This window comes from Erinaceus europaeus, chromosome 7 (assembly GCF_950295315.1).
Source record: "Erinaceus europaeus chromosome 7, mEriEur2.1, whole genome shotgun sequence".
NCBI classification, from domain to species: Eukaryota; Metazoa; Chordata; class Mammalia; order Eulipotyphla; family Erinaceidae; genus Erinaceus; species Erinaceus europaeus.
The window spans coordinates 26,304,645-26,326,198 of NC_080168.1; the positions used below are offsets into that span (position 1 = coordinate 26,304,645).

Here is a 21,554-nt window from a genome sequence, read left to right on the forward strand (position 1 = left end):
CAATATTATTTGGTTTGGATTGGGAGATGCATACGGGAAAGTGGGCCCTATCCAAGGGTTCCAGGACTGGGGGAAGTAGGGGCTCTATAGTGGAGATGTGAGGTTCCTGCTGTCTTAGAGTTCAAAAAGACAATCTATAGTTAATGTTATCATCAAGTTATTTGGTAATTGGGTTAACTTTGAAAAGTCCTTTTGTTAGGGTTTGCTGTACAGTATCCAGTATCTTGTATATAGCTGTGCTATTGGATGCTTCTAATCTACTTGGTCTAGGCTTTTGAGAGAGTCCGCATATCAAATACACAGCCTATATATTAAAAAGATTCAGTTTGTGTTTTGAGAAACTTTGAGACATACAATTGATTTCCCCCCTCTCGTATTAATTAACTACTGATTTATATGTCTACATTTTGCTAGGAGTGTACATAAACACCATTCCCACCACCAAAAGACTGTGACCGATCCCTCCCGCCCACTCCCACCCCCCACTGGCCCAGGAAGCTGCATGTCTACCCCTCACCACAGGGTTTTTACTTTGGTGCCCTACTTCCATTCAAATATTTCATGTCAGCATTGATTTTTAGGACTGGGATGATGTTTCTTCCTGTAGGGGCTGCCACCTTGTCCTAAAGTTACAGATAAAGTCACTTAGATGCTTGCAATGAGAAAAGTTTTTTTTTTTTCCTCAGTGGAATCAATGTCCCTCATCTCTTGCCAATCTTCATTACAAGCATGTAGAATTCTGTAGCCTCAGGTGCATCATATTAACTTGCAGCCACTTAGGTGTGGTCAGTGTTAAGTCTGTCCCTCCCATGGCAAAGGATATAAGCCTGGGACTGAGGTTTACTTTGACTCCAATTCCCTAAAAGATACCAAAGGTAATTTCAAAGATTGCTTCCATATGGGGTTCATCAAGCTTGTTTAAACCCTGTGCCCAGCTCCATGCTATTCCCAAACTTACTGACAGAATGTAGTATTTTATATCCAATGAGATAGCATATATAAAATATGCTAACATTTGACCACTTAATGGAACCATTGGCTACAGACTGTAAGCTCTTTAATGACCCCTGTCCCACTCTTCTAAAATATTAAAAGTCATTTGTATTGAAAAATATGGTATTAGAGCTTACAATCCATGTCCAAGCTGTCAGGCCATATTATCCACAGTGCTTACTTACCATAGCTCCCTCTCCCATGCATGGCGAGGGGCATACACTCCCCGCTCCAAGGGCCGTCTCTAGCTTATGTGTATACAATAAAAGATGTGATGCCACTATTAAATTATGCACTTTATATGGTCTCACTGCAGACTATTGTGCACTTTTGCTTTCAGGTATATATTCTGCCCTAATTTATGGATACATGTGAACATATGCCCTGTCTCATGGGACCTGGTCTGTATCTAGGTTTTGGGACTTAGTTAGGAATGAAACACCTAGAATGGAGTTAGAGAATCCTATGAAAGGAAAGGTCTCACCCAAGTAATGAGGCTGAAGGGTTGACATTCCATGCCAGCCAATGGGGTGGGCTGATAGTGACTAAAGAGTCATCGTTAAAGTATGCCAGTGTCTTGCCCTTATTCAGTTTTTGCAGTCCTTGCTTTACTAAGGTTAGCTTTGGAGTGAGTGAGAGAACTGTAATAGGAAGTAGGTGAGGAGGGTATCTAAGTCTAAGTAGACACTATTTCATTATGAACTTGATACTGACTCACTACAGACTGTGTATTTTTGCTTTCAGGTATATATTCTGCTCTAATTGATGGATACATGTGAACATATGCTCTATCTTACGGGACCTGGTCTATATCTAGGATTTGGGACTTTGTTAGGAAGTGAACCTCCTGGAATGGAATTAGAGAATACCATGAAAGGGAAAGTCTCACCCGAGTAATGAAGCTGAAGGGTTGACATTCCATGCCTGAAGTCTCTGGACAGTCTGAAGTGAAGCATGCTGAGGTGGTACTCATTGAGTTGATTAGGTTGGGAACAGCAGGTGCGATATCATTTGGTATGAATTGAGAGAAGCATGCAGGAAAGTGAGCCCCACCCTAAAGCTTTGAGGACTAGGGGAAATATAGGTTCTATAGAAGAAGCAGGAGGTTCCTGCTGTCGTAGGGTTTAAGAAGGCAATAGATAGTTATTGCTATAATCACATTATTTGGCAGTTGAGTTAACTTTGAAAAATCCCTTTGTTAGGATTTGTTGTACCATACACTACATCACCATAATTTATGCCTTTTGGCATTATTTGTATATAGCTGTGCCTCCGGTTGCTTCTGTTCTCCCTGGTCTAAGCTTTTAAGAGAGTCAACATATCAAAGACTCAGCCTATGGTCTGTGCATTAAAAAGTTTGAGACATTCAATCAATTTTTCCCCTCTCATATTAATAGTGATTTATACAACTACAAATTAATAGGAGTATACATAAATACCATTCCCACCACCAAAAGACTCTCCTCACCTACATACTTCCTATTATACTTCCCTCACTCACTCCAAAGCTAACCTTATCAAAGCAAGGACTGCAAAAGCTGAATAAGGGCAAGAGACTGGCATAACGATTACTCTAGTCACTATCAGGCCACCCCATCAGATGGAGCCCTATTCAGGGAGTCCTGAGATTCCTAAACAGACATGATGGGCCTAGACCTCGAATAAATCCCTCTCTCCATTGTTAACTGGTCATCTCTAACAGGAACAACAAAATAGACCCCTTTGTGGGCCCCCATAGGACCTTGCCGTCAACATGGATCAACAACAATAGTGAGTGTTCCATCTTCCGAAGGAAGGCTGGACAACATACTCTATGCTACACCTGAGGAAGATGGGTCCAGATATTGGGGCAGCTTGGAATGTTCCTACTCATGACCACAGAATGCAAGCTCAGATCTATAGGGATACAGAGGTCACATAGACTCTTAAGCTGAATATGGACCCCCAGATCAGATCAATTCGATGGGGTTTACAGTCAACAATATTTATACCATTATTTGGGAGCTACTCTCTTCCCTGATCCAGATTTCTGGTTCTTTTTCCAGCCATGACATCATCTCCCCCAGACAATAACTTGGATCCACCTGCATATTGGATTTCAGTCTCGGGGGGGGGAAAAAAAAGAAAGAAAGAAAACTAGTATAGCCACTGGCCCTTTGGAATAGAACTAAAATATGCTTACTAGCTACCTATAAAATGGAGGGCCCCTGCAAGTCTTCATCTGCACTATTCCAGCCTTTAGGTTCATGACTAGTCAACAATATGTTTGGCTTTATATGTTAACTCTCTTTTCAGCTACCAGGTTCCAGGTGTTAGCATGATGCCAACCAGACTTCCCTGGACAGACAACCCCACCAATGTGTCCTGGAACTCTGATTCCCCAGAACCCCACCCCACTAAGGAAGAGAGATGTAGTCTGGAAGTATGGATCAGCCTGTCAATGCCCATGTTTAGAGGGGAAGCAATTACAGAAGCCAGACCTTCCACCTTCTGCATCCCACAATGACCTTGTGTCCATACTCCCAGGGGGATAAAGAATAGGAAAGCTATCAAGGGAGGGGATGTGATATGGAGTTCTGGTGGTGGGAATTGTATGAAGTTGTACCCTCTTATCCTATGGTTTTATTAGTGTTTCCCTTTTATAAATTAAATTAAATTTTTTTAAAAAGATGGGCTGAAACCTGCCAGTCTGATTTTTTTTTTCAGTTTTAATGGATCAAATGAAAACTGCTCCTCTTTCTTCCTTCCTCTCATAAATGTAGCTTCTCTTTTCTTATTTCCCCCTACTTTTTTCTTAAAAGCTACCTTTCAAATACAAAATACTGAGTTTGCTTTTCCATATTAGGTAAAGGGGATACCTTGACTGACCACACTGAGAAAACATTTTGTGATATGAGATGGTGTAGTGGCTAAAGCAATGGACCACCAGCATGAGCTTCTAGGTTCTATCCCCTGCACTGAATATGTGAGAGTGACACTCTGGTTCTCTCTCTTTTTCTTCTCCTCTTTCCCTCATAAATAAATCTGAAAATAAATACATCTATTAAAAAATGAAGCAAATCTTGATAAAGAAAGTGTTGTATAAGTTCTTTCATTAGAAAGGATAACCAGAGTTGGCCATAGTTCTTGCCACTTTTCTCTCTCTCTCTCTCTTTTTTTTAAGAGAGAGATTCCACAGCACTGATAGTTTCTTTAATGTTTTCGAGGTGGGGAGTATGTTTTAATCTGGATCACACACATGGCAAAGCAATACAACATCTAAGTGAGCTCCTTTGCCAGTGTTTTATGTCCACAAATTTTCATCTGCAGGTCAGGGGGCAGGAGGACTGAGCTTGGAACCATGAAGTAGAGAAGGTGGTTGGCTTCTCAAGATCTCAAACTCCAGTGACACCAAGTTGCAAACAATTGAACCAACTAGGTACACTTGTTTGGAGAAAGAGTGTGTCTCTGTGGAGAATTTTGCCAAAATTTCTGCTTCCACCCCCAGCAACAGTCTCTTTTTGGGGCATCTTTAGTGAAAAGCCATTTGGGAAATGGACTGTACATGCAGCAAATAGGATTTCAGTTAAATAGTGACATTTGTTTCCTAAAGTGTGTGAGAAGGGAAGCTAAGCTCTTCAGAGCATGTGTTCATTAAAAATTTGGAGTGGGGTGGGAAGGGAAAAAAAAAAAAGGCCAGTGGGTTCTCTTGTAAGATAGTTTTTTTGTTTCTATGAATTGAATACACTCTGAGAAGTTTCACAAAGAGACTGGGAAGAATGTTATTTGCTTTGATCCAGCATGTGAAGTGTTCCCTCCTGCAAATACCCTTTAATTTAGAAACATTGTTGAGAAGTCTATTTGAAAGTACATAAAATATAATATGTAAATAAGCTCTAATTAGTTATTTTAATTAATCTTTTTTTTTTTTTTTTTTGGCCTCTGCTTTACAGCTCTATTTTCCCCAGAATGTTACTTCTCAGAGTCCAGCTTTGGCAAACTCCAAAGAAATGTGTTTTTCCAACAGTCATCACTAAGAAAGCACATTTTCCTCTGTTAAAAACCTCACAGTGATAAGTGAAACCCTAAGACTGTGTATCTTTTTGTTATGGGGAAACTAAGCAAGGTGTGTGTGTGTGTGTGTGTGTGTGTGTGTGTGTGTGTGTGTGTGTGTGTGTGTGTGTAATTTTTATTATTGGTGATTTAACAGTGGTTTACAAAATTACAAGAGTTCTAGGGGAATAATTTAGTATCTATATATGCAGTTGTGTGTAAGACATGTCACCCACAACAAAGTTCTTTTTAAAAAATTTTTAATATTTATTTATTCCCTTTTGTTGCCCTTGTTTTTTTTAATAATTTTTTTTCTTTTTTTTTTAAATCTTTTTTTTTAATATTTATTTTATTTATTTATTCCCTTTTGTTGCCCTTGTTGTTTTATTGTTGTAGTTATTATTGTTGTTGTCGTTGTTGGATAGGACAGAGAGAAATGGAGAGAGGAGGGGAAGACAGAGAGGAGGAGAGAAAGATAGACACCTGCAGACCTGCTTCACCGCCTGTGAAGCGACTCCCCTGCAGGTGGGGAGCCGGGGTTCGAACCAGGATCCTTATGCCGGTCCTTGTGCTTTGCGCCACCTGCGCTTAACCCGCTGCGCTACAGCCCGACTCCCGCCCTTGTTTTTAATGTTGTAGTTATTATTGTTGTTTTTTGTAGTTATTATTGATGTCGTTGTTGTTGGATAGGACATAGAGAAATGGATAGAGGAGGGGAAGACAGAGAGAGGGAGAGAAAGACAGACACCTGCAGACCTGCTTCACTGCCTGTGAAGTGACTCCCCTGCAGGTGGGGAGCCTGGGCCTCGAACCAGGATCCTTATGCTGGTCCTTGCGCTTTGCACCATGTGCGCTTAACCCACTGCGCTACCGCCCAACTCCCCACAACAAAGTTCTGTTTCTCCCCCACTGCACACACACCACCACCAATTATCTATCTTTATGGGGAATTCTGACATCTTCATTGTATGATTTGCTACTGTCACGTTAAAAAAAGGAAACTTTACAGTTAATTGCAAGGATGGGTATGGTCCTCAAATAAATGTTATGATATTTAGAAGGTAAATGTACATCAGCCCACTTACAGCCCCCTCTCCTGTCTTCTTTCGATGACAAAAATACATGGACGTCAGAGAGAAAAAGTTTTCTTTCCAAGTCAAATAAGATGCTTCTCAGTGAGAACAGTGAATGAGCTGGAAAAAACAAACTCAGGTTGTTTCAACATAATAAATTGTTGGAAACTGACCAAAACCCTGAAATGTTGCTTTTGGATGTGTAGAAAATAAAACATGATAAATTCTGATCTTTTCACTGAGCAGTCGGTACACCCTCTGTACTTTTTTGAAGTAGAATTAGAAATTTCAGAGCTTGGTGGAATCTTTGCAATCACCTGAAAATCAAAAAGCATAGTAAGTCTGTGCCTTTCACTACTCTCGTGGTAGTTGGGTCGTTGGCTAGACTGCAGGTTCCTGGGCCTTTTTCCAGATCTATGGAATCAAAATCCCACAGGGAAGGTCTACATTTTTCACAGTCAGCTCTATGTATTTCTGATTTGCACTGCATTTTAAAAACGACTGATTTAAACTAACCCCTTCATTTTGTGGGAGAGTGTGCCTGTACAATTTGTGTTCTCAGGATTCCCAAAGAGGAAAGGAAAAAAAAAAAGAATAGACCCAGGCTTTCTGACTTGTCCTTATCTATACATCATGTATCAAAAAAAACCAAAAAAACTAAGACAAACAAAAAGATGAAAAGAGAAAAGAAAAGAAATAAATAAACAGGTAAAAAGGTTCAAGCCTACACCTGGCCCATCGCGAGTACAGATAGCACTTAGACCCTGCCTCAGACTAAGGTGTGACAGTAGATACCCAAGGACTAAACAGAGTTTATAATCTGCTTTTGTCCAAACTAAAACTTAAACGAGCTTTCATAGCCTCTTTCTTCCTTCCTTCCTGCCCTTCTTTTCTTTTCTTTCTTTCTTTTTTCTTTCTTTCATTTTAATTTCTTTACTGGAAATTAAATAGTTTGTAACTGCATAACACTTCCCAGTTTTCCACGTAACAATTCAGCCCCCCATGAGGTCTTCCTCTACCTTCATGTTCTGGGACCTGAACCCTCCCTCCCACACCAAAGTCTTTTACTTTGGTGCAACACACCAATTTTTAAAACTTGGTTTTTAATTTCTTTTTATTTTTAATCCCAGAGCACTGCTCAGCTCTGGCTTTTAGTGGTGTGGGGGATTGAACCTGGGACTTTGGAGCCTCAGGCATGAGAGTCAACCATTAAGCCATCTAGCCTGCCCTATAGCCTTTCCTTTATGCTCCAAGAGAACTATGCAAAGCAGAGAAGTGTCTCAGTTCTCAAACTCCAAACATGTCAGGTTTCAGACCTATATACCTGGTTGATATAAACATCTTTGGGTTATTTAATTCCTTATAATGCACACTTGCATTATTTCATTGTAACCTTTGTATGTTGCACTGAAGAAAACTTAAAAGTCCTTAAAAACTAAAGCCTGGGGAGTCAGGTGGTAGCGCAGCAGGTTAAGCGCATGTGGTGCAAATCCAAGGACCAGCATAAGGATCCCGGTTCGAGTCCCCGGCTCCCCACCTGCAGGAGGGACGCTTCACAAGCAGTGAAGCAGGTCTTCAGGTGTCTATCTTTCTCTCCCCCTCTCTGTCTTCCCCTCCTCTCTCCATTTCTCTCTGTCCTATCTAACAACGACGACAACAATAACAACAACAGTAACTACAACAACAATAAAAAGACAACAAGAGCAACAAAAGGGAAAATAAATAAATTTTTAAAAAGTAAAGCCTGATCAAACCATTTGTACCTACAAGTAACATATATAGATATGATATTTTATTGTATTCAAAAATGAGACAACCCCAAAGCTAAAATATCCTGGCTTAATTTTTGCAGTGTTCTACATTTAAATTATAATTCTGATCCTGAATTTCTCCAAGGTTACAATCACTTTCCGGGATGGGGGGTAGATAGCATAATGATTATGCAAAGAAACTCTCATGCCTGAGACTCCGAAGTCCCAGGTTCAGTACTTTGTACCACCATAAACCAGCACTGAGCAGTGCTCTGGTAAAAATACATAATAATGACAATCACTTTATAAATCATCAGAAGAGACTGAATTGTATTCAGTATCGAGTCAGTTTAACTGTAACCTAATTTTTAGACACAGTAGTACCCCAGTGTCTACGATATGTCTAGTTACTTTTTAAAAAAAGCAAATTATTTTTAAAAATTTTATCTTTGTTTATTTCTTTAATGGATAGAAACAGCCAGAAATCAAGAGGAGAGGGTAAGATAGAGACAGAGAGACACCTGCAACACTGCAAAGCAGCCACTTGCAAAGCTGCAGGTGGGGACCAGGGGCTCGAACTCAGGTCCTCACACAGTGTAATATGTGCACTCAACCAGGTGCACCACGACCCAGCCCCAAGGATATGTCTGGTTCTTTTGAACTTTTCTACAGTTCATATATGAACAGGTGTACAATGTGTAATCCTTAGAATGGAAAATACATTCTTATAGGAATAAGAATGTAACAACAACAACAACAAAAAGACAGTTTTCAGAGGCAGGTGCCCTGGCTCAGCATTCAATTTTAGAATGACATAGAGAAATTAAAATCTCCTTCTATGTCTCTTGGTATACATATACCAAATAATGTTCATTTCATCATCATTCAGAATAAGCCCTTATTGGTGGCCTGCTGTAATGTAAAGATCTGTGTTAAGTGCTAAGGATAAAACATAGATTTAAACAGTTTCTAAATTGGTCTCGGTTAGACACATACATGAAAAGTACAATATTTTAAGGAGGCACACGCTAAATATTATTGCTTATTTGCAATGATTTTATTTGAATAAGCAATGTCATCCCTGAGTGCACTGAAAGACTCCAACACTCTTTAAAAACAAAATTTTTTAAAATTATTTTTATTTCTTGGATAGAGACAGCCAGAAATTGAGAGGGTAGTGGGGAGACAGAAAGGGAGCAAGAAAGAGAGACACCTGCAGTGCTGCTTCACCACTTGAGAAGCTTTTCCCCTACAGGTGGGCTCTGGGATCTTGAACCTGGATCCTTGCACATTGTAACATGGGCACTCAACCAAGTGTGCCACCACCCAGCTCCCATTTCAACATTCTTAGCCTCGTGATTATGACAGCACTTCCTACATCCAACAGGAATAAAGTGTGCATGGTTCTTCTATACTTACCTTAGTCCTCAATCAGTATGAAAAACATGATCTTGTTACGACTTTGTTTCTTCTTAATAGTAAAGAAACAGTCATTTTAGGAAGGCACAGTATTAAATTCTTGAAGCATATTGCCAAGACACTCACTCACCTAGACAGGAGGTGTCATCTTTGAATACCTCTTGGGTTTTATTTATTTTAAATGATTTTTATTTGTGTATTGTAATATGTCACAAGATTACAGCGTAAGGTGACAATGTCTAGTTCCAGACCTCACCCACCTCCAAGGTTCTGTGTCCTCGCCCTCCCACCTCCCAAAGAGAACCACCAGAATTTCCACAAGTCCTACAGTTTGCTTGCTTCTGTTTCGTTTGGATTTTTTTAAATTTATTTTTTCATTTTTTAACTTGCTTTTATTTGATAGGACAGAGAAGAATTTAGAGGGGGAGAGGGAAATAGAGAGGGAGAGAGACAGAGAGACACCTACCTGCAGCCCTGCTTCACCGCTTATAAAGCTTTCTCCCTGAAGGTGAGGACTGGAGGCTTGAACCCAGGTCCTTTTTTTTTTTTTTTTTTTCCCCTCCAGGGTTATTGCTGGGCTCGGTGCCTGCACCATGAATCCACCGCTCCTGAAGGCCATTTTCCCCCCCTTTTGTTGCCCTTGTTGTAGCTTCATTGTGGTTATTATTATTGCCCTTGTTGGATAGGACAGAGAGAATGGAGAGAGGAGGGGAAGACAGAGAGGAGGAGAGAAAGATAGACACCTGCAGACCTGCTTCACCGCCTGTGAAGCGACTCCCCTGCAGGTGGGGAGCCGGGGGCTCGAACCGGGATCCTTATGCCGGTTCCTGCGCTTTGCGCCACATTCGCTTAACCCACTGCGCCACCGCCCGACCCCCCCAGGTCCTTTTTCATGGAAACATGTGCACCACCACCTGGCCCCTTGTTTGGATTTGTCTTTCTTTTTTTGGCAAGTTCTTGTAAATCAGATATCTAGATTTCACATATGGTAGTTTTCTTTTTTTTTCTTTACTTATTTTGCTAAGCATAATCACCTCCAGTAACGTTTTGTTCCAAAGGACATAATATCATCTTTTTTTTTTTTTTTTTGACTGCAGAGTAGTATCCATGAAATATGTATCCCGTAACTTCTTTAGCCTGTCATCTGATGGTGTCCGTTTAGGCTGCTTCCACTCTTTGGCTATTGTGAATATTGCAGCTATGAACATAAGGGTGCGTGCGTCCCCTCTAATTAGTGTTTGAGTGTCCACTGGGTAAATGCCTAAGCAGGATATTGCTGGATCATAAGATACTTTCATTATTCCTTGTTGAAGGACTATCCATACAGTTCTCCAAAGGGGCTGCCCCAATTTGCATTCCCATCAACAATGGGGCAGAGTCCCTTTTTTTCACAACTTTTATTTCCTAGTTTGTTGATGTCAGCCATTCTCTCAGGTGTGAGATGGTATCTTGGTATAGTTTTCATTTGCATTTCTCTAATGAGGAGTGAAGTGGAGCATTTCTTCATGTGTCTGTGGGCCATGTTTCTTTAGAGAACTGTTTAATTCTTTGGCCCTCTTTTTTTTTTTTTTTATTGTGCTATTTTTGCTTCTTTTATAAATCTGTACCAATTCTGTGTAGATGTCTAATGTTAGTCACTTGTCTGATGTATGATATTCAAATATCTTCTCCCATTTACAGGATTTCCTGGTTATCCTTGTGTAGTTTGCTTTCAACATGTAGAAGCTTTTTAGTTTCATGTAATCCCATTTATTTACTCTTGATTTCATTTCACATGCTCAAGTGGTTGAGTCCTCAAAATATATCTTTGATGTGAAGGTTGAACAAAGTTTCACCATTTCCTTCTCTAAATTTTAGGGCTTCTGGCCTAATATCTAGGTCTTAAATCTATTTTGATTTGACCTTGAGGTATGGTGTTCGGTGATGGTTTAGTTTCGCTTTTCTACATGTGACTGTCCAGTTTTCTCAGCACCATCTGCTGAAAATCTTTATTATCCCGCTGAATGGTTTGGCCCCTTTATCATATGTTGGGTGATTGTATATATGTGGACTCATTTCTGGGTTTTTGATTCTGCTGCATTGATCCAAGTGTCCATTTTTATTCCAGTACCATACAGTTTTTATTACTATCACTTTGTAGTATAAACTGAAGCTGGGGAGCATGATACTCCTAGATTTTTTCGTTTTTTCAGAAGTGCTTCGGCAATTTATGGCTTTTTGTGGTTCCACACTTTTTTTTTTCTTTCTGGGAGATGCACAATGAAACTGCTTGATTACTGATGCCATTTCATTTATGATGGAAATGAAAATTCTGTGACATTTTTAAACTTCCATGTATGACTTTCCTATAAATCAGTATCTTCTTAGGTGGGAATTTAAAAAAAAATAAATGTATTGAGCTTTATAAAATGGAACACAGACATTTGTATTCTTTTTATTTGGAGTAATTCATGTTGGTGGTTAGAATTGTATGGTGGTAGCGTGAAGCAGGAGGTCTGGAATCTGATACCCCACACCCAAATAGAGAATTATGTTCTGGTTTCTCTCTTGTTAAGTAAACACATAGACATTTTTAAGAGTAATTTATTTTGTACCCTTATCAGGCAATAAGCTTAATGTTAGATGTTTGCTCAGTTTAATTTCTTCACACCAAACCATGAGATGGGCCACACGGAAGGATTTTTGCAATGAAACCTGTAGATCAGAAATGTTACAATGGTGATGATGATACCACATAATTGTGATTACTGGGGCTGCCAAGATTTTGTGTGCTTCGGATTGATGACAGAATGTCTGTACTCATCAGTAGAAAGTAATTCCTCCTACCTGAAGAAAAATATCAGCCTCCAATAAAATAAAATAAAAACAATAATAACAACTTCTTTGTGAGAGGGCCACAATTATTACCAGGTTCCTGACAGTACAAAGACAATACTCACAAAATCCTAGACATCCTAGGACAGAAAAGGACCTTAGCAACCATTTCCAGGTAACCAGTAGGCTTGAGTAAGGGACATTATTTGGCAAAATAGAGAAGTCATAGAAAAATCAAATGGTCTCAGGTATCAAGACTGGGTGTGTTTAATGGGAAACAGAGAGGAGTTCTCTAACTAGAATACAGAGGCAAGAGGGTGGGAACTGTGAGGCTTTAAACAAGAAAGGAAGATAACCACACACAAATTTTCTTTTTTCTATTGTGGCTTTCTGTTTAACAAGAGGCATGTGTAACCTTGTTCTGTTGTGTTAAAAATACACTAATCCTCGACCCTTTCTTTCGTCTTGAACAGGGTGCCAGCGGTCCATAGGCCTTTCCAATGGGAAAGCCAAAGTGTGCAATTACAGTGGGTGGTATTACTGCAGCAGCTGCCACGTGGACGACAGTTTTCTCATCCCTGCGCGCATAGTCCACAACTGGGACACTTCAAAGTATAAGGTAGGTACGAAAGCTGCGTTCATTTCATAAGAGCAATCTGACACTCATGTGGCCTCATGCTTTATAAAGATGATGACACGAGGGTTAAAGCAAACTCACAAAATCAATAAGATGGGGCCCAAGCGGAGGCACACCTGGTTAAGCGCACACATCACAGTGTCCAAGGACCCTGGTCCAAGCCCCTGGTCCCCACCTGCAAGGGGAAAGCTTCATAAGTGGTGAAGCAGTGCTGCAGGTGTCCCTCTGTCTCTCTCCTTCTAAATCTCCCTCTTCCCTCTCAGTTTTCTTCTGTCAAATAATAAACAAATAAATTAATTAATTTTAAAAATTAATAGATGGAACCTAATGCTTTTAAATATCATGTAATTTATTTTTTATGTTCCTTTTTAAAATTTTTATTTATAAAATGGAAACACTGACAAGACCATAGGATAAGAGGGATAAAATTCCACACAGTTCCCACTATCAGAACTCTGTATCCCATCCCCTCCCCTGATAGCTTTCCTATTCTTTATCCCTCTGGAAGTATGGACCCAGGGTCATTATGGGGTGCAGAAGGTAGAAGGTCTGGCTCCTGTAATTGCTTCCCTGCTGAAAATGGGCATTGGCAGGTTATTCCATACTCCCAGCCTGCTTCTCTCTTTCCCTAGTGGGGCAGGGCTCTGGGGAAGCAGGGCTCCAGGACACATTGGTGAGGTCGTCTACCCTGGGAAGTCTGGTTGGCATCATGGTAGCATCTGGAACCTGGTGGCTGAAAAAGAGTTAAGATAGAAAGCAGAGCAAATTGTTGACTAACCACATAAATTTCTTTCTTTTTAAAAAACATTTATTTATTTCCTTTTGTTGCCCTTGTTTTGTTGTTATAGTTATTATTGATGTCATCGTTGTTGGATAGGACAGAGAGAAATGGAGAGGGGAGGGGAAAACAGAGGGGGAGAGAAAGATAGACACCTGCAGACCTGCTTCACCGCCTATGAATCGACTACCTTGCAGGTGGGGAGCCGGGGGCTCCAACCCGGGTCCTTCCGCCACATACGTTTAACCCACTGTGCTACCGCCTGACTCCCCACATATAATTTCTTAACTATGACTCTTACTAATGCCTTTTTCTTCCATCGCTGGGGCTTGGTACAGGCACTATGAGTCCACTGCTCCCAGCAGCCTGCCCCCCCCACTTTTCCCTTTTCATTCAATAGGGCAGAGAGAAATTGAGAGGGGTGGGGGAGACAGAGAAGGAGAGAAAAAAGATAGACACAGACCTGCTTCATTGCTTGTGAAGTGTCCCCCCTTGCAGGTGGGGAATGGGGGCTCGAACCTGGGTCCTTCCTTGCGCAGATCCTTGCACTTAGTGCTATGTGTGCTTAGCTGGGTGTGTCACCACTTGCCTCTCCCCCTTCCTAATGTCTTCATTTAAAATGACACATAGCAGTGTTTACTTTGGGCTTTGATAATTAACTATAGCTTCTGAGTGGGACTTCTCATATGTAGAGAGAACTCATTACTTGCTTGGATTAGAGCGTATGTCCAGTATCATAATACTGTGGTAGAAGAAAAATAGGAAAAGGATGCATGTATGAGCATGCCGGTGCTCTTTGAAGGAAAGGACTTATATAACTCAAGAAAATTCTTACTTTTTTTTTTTTTTTTTTTTTGCCTCCAGGATTATCACTGGGGCTCAGTGCCTGCACTGTGAATCCACAAGCCGGTCCTTGTGCTTTGTGCCATGTGCGCTTAACCCACTGCGTTACCACTGGCCCCAGAAAATTTCTTATAATAGAGTGTAGCATGCCTCCATAGTCTTCTAGCAAATTCAGTCCCCCAGAACTGGAACCTCAACAATCTTTCAAGAAAGTTCTAGTCTTACCTTTGGTGGCTATCATACTTTCTCTTAGCCTCAGTTGATTCCTTTGCAGAATAGAGATAATAGTATCTACTTCATAAGGTTTACCTAAATGAGTGATTCATAGAAATCCCCTAGCACAGTGTCTGGCAATTAATAAAGATTCAGTGGTTATTGGCTTTGACGATGAATGTTACAAGAGAAATAAAAATCCCTTCTAGTCTCTTCCTTCATCTACTACCTCCCTGCCCCTGTTTTTTCTTTTTTTCTAAATAGGCTCACACTCCTTTTTGCACCCAATAAAGCCATGTTATTTCACACCTCTGATATTCCTTTCCCCCTCCTCAGACCTCAACCCAGCTTAAACCTCACTTCCTCGTCTAACTCTTTCCTTCTCCTCCATCAGACAGAATTATCTTTGTCTCTTCTGCATCTTGTATCCGACACTCTGGGTAGAGGCTATAAATATATTTGTCATTGGGCAGACTAGATAAAAAAATGTATTTAAGAGGGAAAGAACATCAATTGTGTCTGGTGAGACAGTTGGGAGCAGGGATTTAGCAGCTGAAAAAGGTACGTGGAGATCAAGTGAGGGAAGCAGTCCCAGTTCCACAATCAATGAGAGCTGAGTCCAGTGACACCTGCCAGCAGAACACACACAGTCCGTGCAACTATAGTAGAAAAGGCAGCACTGCATGAGGGAATGGGAGAAAGCTCCGGCAGGGTTTATGAAAATAGCAGACAGAGGAGGAGCTCTTCCTACGAATTGATTGCTTATTGAGCTTTAGAGATTAGCAGGACTGTTGATTTAGACATCATGAATGCTTTCCGTTTTTCTATAAAGCGGATCTTGCACAGTGCCGATCATTCAGATAAGGTTTAATTTTGAAAGGATAGCTAACTCATTAAAGATATCAGGCAGCCTCACTCCGTCCACACTGCACATGAAGAAAATGTCTTTTGTCAGACCACCACTTCCCAGGTTGTCAGTGGATCAGAAGAGCTTAAAGCACAAACAGAGCTGACCAACATTTTCTGGATCATCTCACAGTGACATTAAGTAACTATATTTTATTAAGCCCAGTGTCTGTCTATTTTTGCTCAGGTAGTAGGATTTAACTTAATATTTGTAATTGTGAGGATCGAATCAAACCTATCAGTTTATGAGAGCAGACATCATTCTGTTCGATCTGCCTGCTCTCCTTAATAGCAAGTACGTGACTAGCTTTAATACCCATTTAAAAGGTGGGAGGGAGATAAAAGGTTTTGTAGAGCAGAATGTTATCTGTCATCTTAAGCGTTTTTCTTGTCCGCCCCCCTAGAGCAATAATAATCCTAATTATTTTTAAAGCAGGATTTTATCTGTTTTTCATTGTATAACATACAGATTGAATTGAGCTCTGGGATTACTCAGCAGCTAAATCCTATCCTCTAGTTCAGTGGCCATTTTCTAATGAAATTCTCTTTAGAGATAACTTTTCTTCCTGTGTCCCTATTTAAAAACAGCCAACATGACAAAGAAGTGGTAAAGACCTCGAACTTAGCCTCAACTTTCCCAAAATAGTTTCTCTCTACAAAAAAAAAAAAAAAAAAAAGTTTGTATCCTAGCCTGAAAATTCACATTCCATTTAGCTAGGGGGTTTCCACATTACATAAACCATTTCCTATCTTTACATCTTGAGAGGTATTCAAGGCAAGTTCTGTTGCCCTTACAGAGCTGATGGGAAAAACCACTTGATCAGAGTTAATTTGGAGATATTGAAAGCAAACTGTAATTAAACATAACGTCTCCTGATTCCTTTTCCATCAGGCCACAGTGCCTGTTTTCAAAGGAAGATTTATATGACTTGTAGAGAAGCCAGATAGGACAGTTCCTGTTTGAACAGGACCAAGAAATATGGTTGGTATTGATTTTACTAATAATGACTTTCACCAGGATTTTTCATAATACAAATGGAAATACACACTGAAAGGAAACATCAGACCAAGGCAATAAGTAGGTAGTCATTTTTCTGTGCTTAAGAGTATAGATGATTTTTTTTTCTTTTCCCAATCTTTATTTTCAGCAATGCGATTACATGTTATTATTTTTAAAATTATAACTCTCACCTAGCTCCATATATCTTATTTAAGGAAATATGTTTTAGAGGTCTACAGAGACAGCATAATAGTTACGAAAAAGACTTTCAATCCTGAGTCTGTGAGGTCTCAGGTTCAATCCCCAGTACCACCATAGGCCAGAGAGAGCCTAGCAGTGGTCTGGTAGCTCTCTCCCTCTCTCTCTTTCTCTGTATCTCTCACTGTCTCTTGATATCTCTCATTAAGATAGATAAAATTTTTGAAAAAAGAAAATATGTAATAGAAACTAGCCTTTTCATGTTTCAGGATTATAATTATAAGGATGATAGTTAACTTCGGTGTTTTTATTTGTTGTTTATTTATTTATTTGGGGTAGACAGAGAAATTGAGAGGAAAGGGGGACAGGGGAGAGAGATACCTGCAGCACAGCTTTCACTGCTTGTGAAGCTTTCACCCTTACAGCTGGGTACTGGGGTCTTGAACCCTGGTCCTTGTGCATTGTGACATGTGCATTCTACCGGGTGTGTCACCCACCAGCCCACCACCATGAGATAAAGATGTGTCTCATGGGAGAGAAAGGTTGACAGGGGTCAGGGCAGCTGAGGCACAGGCAGTGCCAGGGATTGAACCCAGGCCTGCATTCCACTGCTGCACCCACCATTCACCTGGTCAGACTTCAGGTTGATATGACACCGAAGACTGTCTGAATGTACATTGTACTCCACACTGCTGTTCTTTTGTTGTTAATGGTGCTTTTTGAATATACTTTCACAGTAGCCTGGAAGGTGGCATGGTGGATAAAGTGTCAGACTCTCAGGCATGCAGTTCAGTCTCTGGCACAACACGTCCCAGTGTGATGTTTTGAGGCTCTCTCTCTCTCTCTTTTCTTTTTTTTTTTTTCTGTTTGTTTTTTGCCTTCAGGGTCATCACTGGGGTTTGGTGGCTGCACTAAGAATCCACTGCTCCTGGAGGCTATTTTTTCCCCTTTTGTTGCCCTTGTTGTTTGTCCTTTATTATTGTTATCGTTGTTATAGCTGTTGTTGTTGGACAGGAGAGAAATGGAGAGAGGAGGGGAAGACAGTGAGGGGAAGAGAAAGACAGACACCTGCAGACCTGCTTCACTGCTTGTGAAGCAACCCCCCTGCAGGTGGGGAGCTGGGGACTTGAACTGGGATTCTTGAGCCCATCCTTGTGCTTCGTGCCATGTGTGCCTAACCTGCTGTGCTACCAGCTGCCCCTGCTCTTCCTTTTTCAAATAAATAAATCTTTTTTTTTTTTTAATAAATGTACTTTCACAGATTTCAAAATTCAACAAGCACAAAGGGAATACTTACATAATCTTCCTACCCTGTTCTCAGCTGTCAACCAGATTACCATTTTCTACTTATCTTTGCAGAAATGTTTTACATTCATGTGGTTTGATATGGGAATTACAAGGTAGGGCTGGGTGGTGGTGCACCTGGTTGAGCTCACACCATGCACAAGGAATCAGGTTTGAGCCTCTGCCCCTGACCTGCAGCAGGGAAGCTTCACAAACAGTGAAGCAGGTCTGCAGATATCTGTCTTTCTCCCTCTCTATCTTGCCAAAAAACCCCCCCCCATTTCTCTCAGGCCTATCAAATAACATAGAAAGAAATTAAAATAAATAAAATCATTTTAAACAGGAAAAAAATGGCTACTGGGAGCAGTGGATTCGTAGTACTGGCATCAAGCCCCAGTGATAACACTGGTGGCAGTAGTAAACAAACAAACAACAGGGTAGGTAATGCAGTGTGCATGTTTCTCATTTAGACCATTACACTTTTCCTTGTTCATTTTTCTTATTCTTACTTCTTTTTAAAAACAGCTTCCCTGTATTTCATCATGAATTTTGTACATGTGTGTATGTGCACACACAAATACGTCAGTCTATCTAACTAGGCCTTTTTGAATGGACATTCCAAGGGTTTTCCAATTTTTTGACCGATTCAGTGATGTATGTTATACAGATTTCTTGCATATAGGTTTATTCATTCATGAGTAAGGCTTCTGATAACTTCCTGTACTCAGTTCTGTGAGGTTAAAGGAGACTGTCTATATGTTCTCAGCCGTAGGAATGCCTGTGTGTTAATGTCGCCCCACACGTTCACTCAGACTCCTTTCTTCCTTTTGGACTATGGTGCCAGTTATCATGGCTGCTGTCACTGCCTCCGGCTGCCCTTCCCTCTTTTTTTACTTTATTAACTCTTAATTGCATTGCAAACTTAGAAAGAAATAACCAAGTGATAGAGTCATGTCTAATATAAAAAGGTATAGTTCCAGGTCACGGTTAAAATGTGAAGTATTTGCCCATTTGTTCAAAGTATTTATGGAACACTTCCTGTGCTTAACCTCTTAGACATTGGGACATATTCTCAGCCTCATGAATTTCTCACGAGGAAGAAAGGCAGAAAGCAAATATAGGGCAAAGGGTAGATAACATAATGATTATGCAAACAAACTCTTATGTCTGAGGCTCCAAAGTCCCAGGTTCAGTCCCCTGCACCTGCACCACCATAAGCCAGAGCTGAATAGTACAAAAAAAAAAAAAAAAAGGAAGGAAGGAAGGAAGAAAGGAAAAGAAAGGGGAAGGAAGGAAAGAAGAAAAGGAAGAAAGGGAATACATAAATAAATGACTAAGTTGTTATTGGCTTTAGCTTTTGTTTGAGAATTAAAATAGAAGCAGAGTCAACATGTTAATGCACTGCCTAATTATATTACAGCTGAGTCTCTATTCAGAGCTCACTGCTTCCTATTTGCCTAGGGAAGACATCACACAGGAAGGCATCATCTCTTTTAAAGAAGTATGAGCAGATAGCATATGGTAGAGAGATATTAATAAATGAAAGGGGGCTGGGAAGACAACATAACAGTTCTGCAAAAGACTCCTGTCTGAGGCTCTGAAGTCTCAGATTCAATCCCCAGCACCAAGATCAGCTAGAGCTGAGCAGTGTTCTGGTCATTCTCTGCCTTTCTCTCTGTAGCTCCCTATCCATGAAAATAGAATCAATAAAAATATAAAAAAATAAATTTTAAAAAATAAATAAATAAAAAGAACTGTGAGTGTCAACAGTGCTAAAAAATATAAAACACAAGTATCCTGAGTTCTCGAGTTTTCTCTAGTTCTGTCACAGAGCAATCAAAGATAAGTCAACAATCAAAGATAAGTCAAAGATAAGGCCCAGTCTTCTCTTTTCTCAAACATAACTAATGAATTAACCCAGTATTTCTCAAAGTGTATTCTAGAGGGCCTTAATAAGTCGTGTTTGTGATGAGTGTTATTCAAAAAGAAGTTTCCATAGGGGGACCCACGACGAGGCTCGTTTTTTAATTGGGAAAGGGCCTCTCCAGGGGTACACAGCCCTGGCCTGGCCACCTGGTAGGATGACAGAATTGGGGAAAGATGCCCCTTCTGCAGCTGGCGAGTGGCACTGAGGTTCGATCTCATCTCTCACAGAAGTCCACCCCACACACATACACAATGCACAACATTAATCAGGTGCCAAAGCAAATAGATTTGGGAAGTGGCTACCTTAAGCAGGTTCTCTTCAGTGTGCACACAATGCCCCTGAACTTTAATATCTAATACACTGTACCTTGACTCACCAAGAGAAGAATGTGGCATATGTTTTGTGCAACCTCAGAACATCTTTCTCATAGAATAGTGTTCTTCCTTGGAGCTCTAGTTGAGAATACCTGAACTTGATTATCTGTCTCTGTTATCTGACAGTTTGTTTTCCTCTGTTTTATTCTGGTACCTCTTCCTGTTTTTTATTTTATTTTATTTATTGATTCATGAGAAATGATAGGAGAGAGAGAGAGAGAGAGAGAGAAAGAACCAGACATCACTCTGGTACATGGGTTGCCGGGGATTGAATTTAGGACCTCATGCTTGAGAGTCCAATGCCTTATCCACTGCGCCACCTCCCGGACCACCATCTTCCTGTTTTAACGAAAACATTGATCCATACCATCATTACCACCACCACATTATCTCCAAACTACTCTCTGTAGTTAAACATTCCCTTTGCCCCACTGCCTTTTTACCCAGGGCTATTTTTATGGGGGAACATACCAGAATATCATTCCACAGTCTCGTTCAGAATTGTGTAAGCCAGGAACACTTGAGAATTTTGTTTTTTAACAGCTAGTTGTCACCAGCAATAACAAAAACACCTATTATGTTCAAATCTACACCAAGATACTTAATGTTCAAATGAAATAACAAATGTTTATTTATAAGTACATAATTCTGCCTAGTACATTTGGTCATTATTAGTTTGTAACTAACTATATACCCCAATTGTTCTGTTTTGTCCTGAGTGTCCAGCTTTGTTTCTACCTGTACTTCCTCTTTCTCAACAACCTGGAACCATTACAGGTTCAGGGCTATGAAGAGAGATCAACTCTCAAACTGTGACAAAGTCACAGTCACAGACTTGAATTCTCATAGCTAATAATCTAAAGCAACTATGGAGAAATTAGTTTATCAGTACTAATGGTATTGTTAATAAGTACGGTATATCATTTAACAAAATATTATAAGGTCAGCAGGTTTGAAAAGGGAATTAATGATCATATTAAAATTGTTTCTAATGTAAATAGAATGGAATCATGGGAAAAGAATGCCAACCAAACAGTTTTGATTTGTGTGTTTGTTTAAAGAGTAATAGGTTCCTATATCTGACCCTATGAGCTAAGTTTTCATATACACCAGAAATAGTGCTCAGGCTTTTCGGAAGTTAGTTGGCAAGAGTGTGAAGTAGGCTATTTAAATATTTTTATTTACTTAGTAACATGAGAGTGGAGACAGAGAAGGAATCAGATTATTATTCTGGTACATGCAATGCCAATCAAACTCAAGACCTCTTTTTTTTTCTTTTCCCCTTCAGTGCTTTAGTCATTGTGCCTTCTCG

At 40.2% G+C, this 21,554-nt stretch overlaps 1 protein-coding gene across 6 annotated transcripts in view; it reads left to right on the forward strand.

Moving 5' to 3' along the window:
- PLEKHM3 (pleckstrin homology domain containing M3) overlaps positions 1 to 21,554 on the forward strand; it is a 138,612-nt gene that overhangs the window by 85,334 nt on the left and 31,724 nt on the right. For all 6 annotated transcript variants that reach the window (XM_060194048.1, XM_060194050.1, XM_060194049.1 and 3 more), the window contains one exon: positions 12,556 to 12,701. In XM_060194048.1, the coding sequence (XP_060050031.1) occupies positions 12,556 to 12,701 (146 nt within the window). The remainder of the gene's footprint in view (positions 1 to 12,555; positions 12,702 to 21,554) is intronic.